At 31.8% G+C, this 7,064-nt stretch overlaps 2 protein-coding genes across 2 annotated transcripts; one reads left to right on the top strand and one right to left on the bottom strand.

Moving 5' to 3' along the window:
• Positions 1-1,456: 1,456 nt before the first annotated feature.
• On the top strand, positions 1,457-4,655 carry LOC120170535 (thioredoxin O1, mitochondrial-like). The gene is made up of 7 exons (XM_039178497.1): positions 1,457-1,770; positions 1,865-1,981; positions 2,074-2,153; positions 2,652-2,696; positions 3,209-3,306; positions 3,563-3,691; positions 4,372-4,655. Exons 1-7 carry the CDS (start codon positions 1,527-1,529, stop codon positions 4,424-4,426), a joined length of 768 nt encoding a protein of 255 aa, XP_039034428.1. The 5' UTR covers positions 1,457-1,526; the 3' UTR covers positions 4,427-4,655.
• A 768-nt stretch (positions 4,656-5,423) lies between these two features.
• Positions 5,424-6,716, bottom strand: LOC120173650 (OVARIAN TUMOR DOMAIN-containing deubiquitinating enzyme 4-like). The gene is made up of 6 exons (XM_039180747.1): positions 6,645-6,716; positions 6,388-6,509; positions 6,186-6,226; positions 6,017-6,115; positions 5,756-5,900; positions 5,424-5,474 (listed from the first exon to the last, which is right to left on the bottom strand). The coding sequence occupies exons 1-6, from the start codon at positions 6,667-6,669 to the stop codon at positions 5,424-5,426; spliced, it is 483 nt and encodes a 160-aa protein (XP_039036678.1). The 5' UTR covers positions 6,670-6,716.
• Positions 6,717-7,064: the final 348 nt, after the last annotated feature.

The raw sequence follows: 7,064 nt of genomic DNA, 5'->3' as shown, positions 1-7,064 counted from the left end.
AATAAAAATATTAATTATTAACATATTTAAAATATATTTATTAATAGTTTTAATAATATAATATAATAATAATAACATTACAATAATATACTCAATTATATTATAATAATATATGATATTATTATATTCTTATTTTAATAATATATAATAAATTATTAATAAAATTTATATTATTTAATAATTTCTTAAAAATTATTATTAATATTAATATAATAGTCTAATAATATTATAAAAACTCCTTAAAATATATTTATTAATAATTTTAAAATATAATATAATATTTTTATTCTTATAGATATTCAATATAATTTATCATATTTTTATTTTAATAGAATATACTAGAGTTAATATTTTTATTTATAAAATTATAGAAATAATATTTTAATAATAATATTGGCATAAATAGTATTAAATAAATTATTATGGTATTTTTAAAATAATGATATTTAGTTTTTATAATAAATAATATTATTTATTATATTTTATATTTGCAATAAATAATTTCTAAAAAATTTATCAACTAGTGAAAAATGATTTACACAACTTCTTCCAACATCATAAAACATTTTCCAAAAAATGTTTTCCAAAATATGTAATTCATTTTACGTAAAACATTTTCTGAAAAATATTTTCAGTGAAACAAATTGACCCTAAGTAGAAGCATCAAAGGAGGCATTTTTTGTGCTAGTAATATCATCCAAAATTGATAAACATAAGAGTGTTCATTGGAAGATGGAGTTAACAAGTTTGGAGTTTTAGAAAGGTTAATAAAATCCAAAGGGGTTGTGGATACAAAGAGACAATGTAGGATGGTGTTCAAGTTGAGTAAGTATCCATCGTGAAATTTTATTCATGTCAATCTCATATACAAAAAATTTACATTATTAGTATATATATATATATATATACCTTAAAATGTATTTATAGATTCGTCACTACGAAGAGAGTATTCGTGACTCAACATCAAACAAAATAATAGAACCATAGTGTTACTTTAATGGACCCATGTTTGGGAGATCATTAACAACGTTCAAAACTTATTCCATGGAGAAGATAAGAAACTATAAGAAAAGATAGATTAAATATTTATTTTAATTTTTTTAATTATTAATAGTGCATATATTCCTTACTGATACATCCGATTAAATCTAAATCTCTAAAAGATTTTTTTTTGATTGAGTAGAAATATATTATATTTTCAAGACAAATGTCATGATTCATCTTATACAAGATTAAATAATATGAGCATTTTTTATTATTCAATCAACTAATGGATCTCTTTAAAGAGAATTTTATTATGCGTAATCACACAATTCACTGTTACATATGGGCCTTGAAAATGACTAAAACAGGCCACTCTAACTCGGTAGCCCAACTCAGTTACACTTTACAAGTAGGGCTGCAAAAATGGCGGAAATAAAACCCCGCAAATTCCCACGCCTCGCTGACAACAACATCTCACTTCCACTCTCCTGCTTTCAGCAAGAGAAACCCTGTATATGTGGGGAGGCAAAAAATAAAATAAAATGAGAGGGCAATCGATTCTCCGTCCATTTCTTCTCCGTCAAGCGTACAACGTCCACTCTATTTCGTCTTCTTCTTCTCAGATTCCTCTTACTCAGAGTAGCTTAAACTCAGCCTCTGAGAAAAGCCCTTCAATCCCCAAAACCCCATTCTCTGTTTGGAGCCCCCGAAATCCTAGTCTCTCCCGACCTTTCTTGGACATTTCTCCGGATTTTTTCAAACCATTTTTCCTCGAAGACGTGCCGGGTATATTTTATTTTAACTATCTTTGATTTTTCTCCCTTTGAACATCGGAAAAAGGAGAAAACTTTTTAAATGTAATTTGGTTCTTTTGTTTCAGTTCCAGAGAATGTTGTCTCTGTTAAGACGGAAGAAGAGGTCGATGCCGCTGTTACCAGAATTGAAAGCGAATCCGTGCCGGCTGTTCTCTATTTCACTGCTGCATGGTGTGCTCCTTGTAAGTATTTTTGACAATTTTTTTCTTTTGATTTTCTAATATGAAGGCACTGGCTTTTTCATTAATATTTATTGTTTTCCATCTCTTTGTAGGCCGATTCATAGGTCCTGTCATGGAAGAGTTGGCTCGGAGAACTCCTGAAGTAACAATTTATAAGATAGATATCGATGAGGTCAAGAAACTATAATATATATAGCTTCACAATTTACGTAATGATATATTTTTAATCATTGGAAATCATAATGGTGATGTATTGTGTATTTTCAGGCCTTAGATTTAGACATGGGTTTGGGGCTTTGGGCATATTATGCTTTAAGAACACTCCAAATTCCAATTACATGGGAAACTTAGAAAGAAATGAACATACCCATTTCATACATGTACACTTATCACACTGAGTTTGAATAACCAGGGACGGACCATGATTTTATGTTAGTGGGTGAACTTATAAAAAAAAATTTGGGGGACATATTATCAATAGAAAATATATAAATATATGTGAATTTGAAATTTTCAGGTGGTCTCCATCACTGCGAGTAACATAGTTTTCTTTTGTCTTATTGATTTTTATTAGAGACTAAACATTTCATTATTTTAAAATTTACATTTGAGAAACTCTTTTGGATTATAACTATTACTAACTGGAGCTAATGTTATCCGCGTGTTGCAGAAAATCCTTTCTCGCAAACGGGAAGAACTAAATGTTAAATCTGTGGTAATTAAATTTTCTTTTAATTTTGGTCGTTCAATACTCGAACTGCAAGCCAAGCATTTGCTTCCATTTTATATATGGTGGAAAACACTTTTTTGCTATTACTCTCGTGTTCTCTTGAATGATTATAAACCGGTTGAGCATTTGTTGAATAAGTATGATTTCTAGTTTTAGTTTCAAGTGTTGGTTTTGGTTTTATAATAGTTTGAAATTGATTATGCTTGCAATAGTAGTTAGTATTAGTAATTATATAACATGTTTATGTGCATTACAATTATAGGTATATCAGTGGTCAATGTCAAATATAAGATCCATTTTCTTAACGTTTTGAAGTGGTTTCAATATATTCATTCTCAAATTGGATTTTAAGTGCTTGTTCTCTGTTGTCACTGCAATTTAATTGTTCAAATACGACTGCTTGTAGTGTGCTATATTAAGTTCCCAAAGAGTCTTCTCCATTCTTTAAACGAACACAATTATTTGTTCAATTACTAAATTTTCATCTTTGGGTATAGCCAACTATTCGTTACTTTAAAGAAGGCAAAAACGAGGATGAAGTTGTTGGTGCTGATACTTCACGCATAGTCCGTACAATGCAGAGACTTTATAACATGTAATCATTTTTCGCTTTCTACTTTCTTATTTTGCTGCTTTCTTGATCATGCAGTTTATACATTTAAGATTCTTTAGATGTTTGATATAATGTTTAATGAATTATCCGATTCTTGTATTCTGTTTGAACTTGTTGGTTGCATTTCTGCCTTTTCTATTGGTTGGAGGCAAAATAACTGGAAAATGTATAGTGTCTATTTTGCTTTCCTAAAACATTTATAATTTTGATATTGTTTATCCGCTGTTTCGTTCTCCAGGATTGATCCAAAGAAGGATGATGATTTAAAAGATGTAAATGAATCATTCAAAGAAGAGGTAAATGAAAAGGTGATGCCTGATGAAGACGACAAAGCCTTTTCTCAAGCAGTGGAGAAATTTTGTAAAATGTAATCATTCTTGGCTTTCTACTTCCTTATTTTGCTGCTTTCTTTAACATGCACTTTATAGTCTAGGGGTGAGCATCGAGTAAACAAATTTCGAGCTATTCGAATTGACGAGTCCGATTTTATAACTCGAAGTTGACTTGAAATTTTTTTAGTCGAGTCGAATTTTCGAGTTTCTGTTTAAATTTAATTATAAATATTTATAATATTATGATATTATTTTATTATAATTGAATTGGTTTTTTATAACATATACAATATATGTATATTTCTTCATATTTTTTTCATATGTGATATACATATATCGTACAGAGTCGAGAGACTCGATTCAAATTTGAAAATTGATCTACTAATTACTAAAAATTTTGAGTCATTCAATTTACTATTCAAGTTGTATTTTACAACTCGATTTGAACTTAAAATATTTTCAAGTCGAGTTGAAAAAAATCGGTTTTTCGAGTCGAGTCCTCACCCATACTTTATACATTTAACATCCTTTAGATGTTTGATATAATGTTTACTGAATTATCCGATTCTTGTATTCTGTCTGAACTTGTCGGGTTTTGGATTTCTGCCTTTTATATTTGGTTGGAAGTAATATAACTGGAAAATGTGTAGTGTCTATTTTTCTTTCCTAAAACATTTATAATATGATTTTGTCTATCCACTGTTTCGTTCTCCAGGATTGAATCGATTGATCCAAAGAGTGGTGGTGAGTCAAAAGAAAAGGTAAATTAAAAGGAGATGCCTGATGATGAGTTCCCAGCCTTTTCTCAAGCAATCCAAAAGGGGAATAAAGGGTGTTAGGATTTCCTTATGTTGAATGATTGTTAGATTTTATTTTGAAGAGTAGGCTCGTAACTGAGTTTACCGGTCAAGCACGGAACTTGGTCGAGTAGAATTGTAAGGTGAGATACATAGTTATGATATTTTTATGGTACGTGCAGTTTGATTTGTTAATATCTTTGGAAGTTCACAGACGCAGACTATTGTTATGGTAATGTGCAGGTTGATTTTGCAAAGTAAATCGCCCTTCAATTTCTGAGATTCCAAACCAGGGAATTAAATGACATGCTTGTGTACTTGAACAAAAATAGTAGTATCCTGCTCAGTTATAGTAGAGTCAAACTCGCAAGCCGAGTTCGAATACTTCATTACTCAATTAAAGCGGCGTCTGTGATTAATTAAGGCTTCTTTATTCTGGTGGGGTGGCTAAGTGATTTCTCTTTCATTTATCTAATCAGCTTACATAAAGCTATTACAGTTTACACCAAATACGAATACAGGTAGCCGCGCGTTGTGTTGCTTTATCTGTCAATATACTTAAAGCCTATTGGTTCTCTTGTTGCTAGTTTGCGGCTCTCCTATGTAGAGCTGGCAAAAATACCTTATTAAATTAATATCACTAATCACCACCATGAAAGCCTTGAGCTTTTATTAAAAAAAAATTAATAAAGTATCCCTTTTCTCGTTCTTTTTTTTTATTCTTAAAAAATATTTTATACATGATTTTTCGAATTTGTGGGTTCAAGCTCATTATGTCTCATTTTGTTTTGTGTCTAAAACTTATTCTGAAAAAATATAACTTAGAAAATTCAAATCTGGACAGCTTCTTAAATCAAATTATTAAATTTGTTTATTCCACTGTTAATATAACAAATAACAATAAAATTCTAAAACCAGTCGTATCGTTTACATGTTTACATCCACAAAGGCATTTACAGTACGGACTTCCTTAAAGCACCAATTTGACAATGCAATCCTCCCGACTCATCTTTTCTTCCACCTGCCAAAAACCCAAAACCAGCAAAAAGACCTACTATTATTGTTCTAGCACTCTGTTAGGATCACCGGATCCGGCACGGCATAAACCAACACGATCACGACATGAATACACTAAAAGTGTATACCAATATGAATTTATAATATAGAGAGGGAGAGACGGACATAAGGTTCGTGAGATGTAAGTTAAGAAGTTATATTATAAATTTAAGTTGTAGAAAATTAAATTCGTCAATAAAAAATTCAAATATAGAAATCTTACTGTTTAGAGGAGGAACTGGTTACCGGACAGCCCAATACATCATAATGTCCATAACCATGATAGAGGACTTTGATGGGGTTGTCCGTACCATACTCTTGACCATATTCTGATATAATTTTGAGGCTTCCACCAGACTTCTTATCCTTCATGTAAACTGATATGGCCGTCCTGTTGTTCATACAAATTCACAAAATAACAAAGTTTACGCGACTTGTATACATATTGATTGCACAAACTCGAAAACAAGTTTGGTGCCATGAAGCTAAATGAAGAAGAAAACTCACTTCAGCACATGTGCGCACATGAGCAGCTCCGGTTCTCCTCCCCAAATGTGAGGTTGTCTCATTCGCCCGACGTATTTGTCGAAATCACCCTCGACGAACCTGCCGAATGGATCGAGATTTCACTTGCCTGTAAGGTTTGATGATGCAGAAATTCCAGGAAGATGCTTACCATTCGGTGTCCGCACGCCTCTTGATGAATTCGTCCGCAACCTATTCGAACTCGAAACATGTTATCTTTTATCACAAAAGAAAAAATAATCAAAGTAATGTGCCTATACCAGACATGGATATGAGCTATGATCCTTCATGCATATTGACAAAAATCTCAGAAATGGAATCAGCTGGCAGATTAATTATGAAAACAAACGTACTTTAGCTCTAAGCTCATCTGCAAGAGCTTTCTGAGATCTCTCACTCGGAGACCGCTTCCCGGACCTCAGCCAAGCACCGTGAATCACCGACCGGAACAAACATCTACCGTCACCTGGAATGCCTGCATTCAACAACAAAGCAAGAAAATTGCAATCAAAATACAAAAATCATCGCCATTGAAGATAAAGGAACGAATCTAACTTTAAAAAACAAATTAATCAAAGAATCTGTAACTGAAATTCAGGTAGAAAATTACCAATCCAAACCTCCTGTTTAGGCATTGTTTTCTCCTTTTGTTTCTTCAATCAAATTTAGCTATAAAATGTCTACTGGTGAATACTCGAAAGAACAAAAGAAAGTTTAAAATAAATGTTTTTCCTTACACACGGGAAGAATGTCTGACACGTGGTGGATTCAGCATTTCGCCATGTTTGAAAGGACAATAGATTGTGGGGACCACCGATTTACGAGTGCATGTAACGGTTAACTATTATCCCGCTAAATTTCATAGCTGCCGTTCGTGTTACCGTTACATTAGCGTAATACGAGGATTGATTTTATTACCACCAATTTACGAGTACGTCAGCAGACATAAATTTCTTCGTCGTCTTCTTCTATTGAGGGATGTTTTATTTTTGACCTAGCTTCAACAACGAGCAACTAGAATGAATTGCAG

Source organism: Hibiscus syriacus, unplaced genomic scaffold, assembly GCF_006381635.1.
Source record: "Hibiscus syriacus cultivar Baekdansim isolate YM2019G1 unplaced genomic scaffold, ASM638163v2 tig00003041_pilon, whole genome shotgun sequence".
Taxonomy (NCBI): Eukaryota; Viridiplantae; Streptophyta; class Magnoliopsida; order Malvales; family Malvaceae; genus Hibiscus; species Hibiscus syriacus.
The sequence above is the reverse complement of the archived record's forward strand: the minus strand, read 5'-3'. Positions and strand labels throughout refer to the sequence as shown.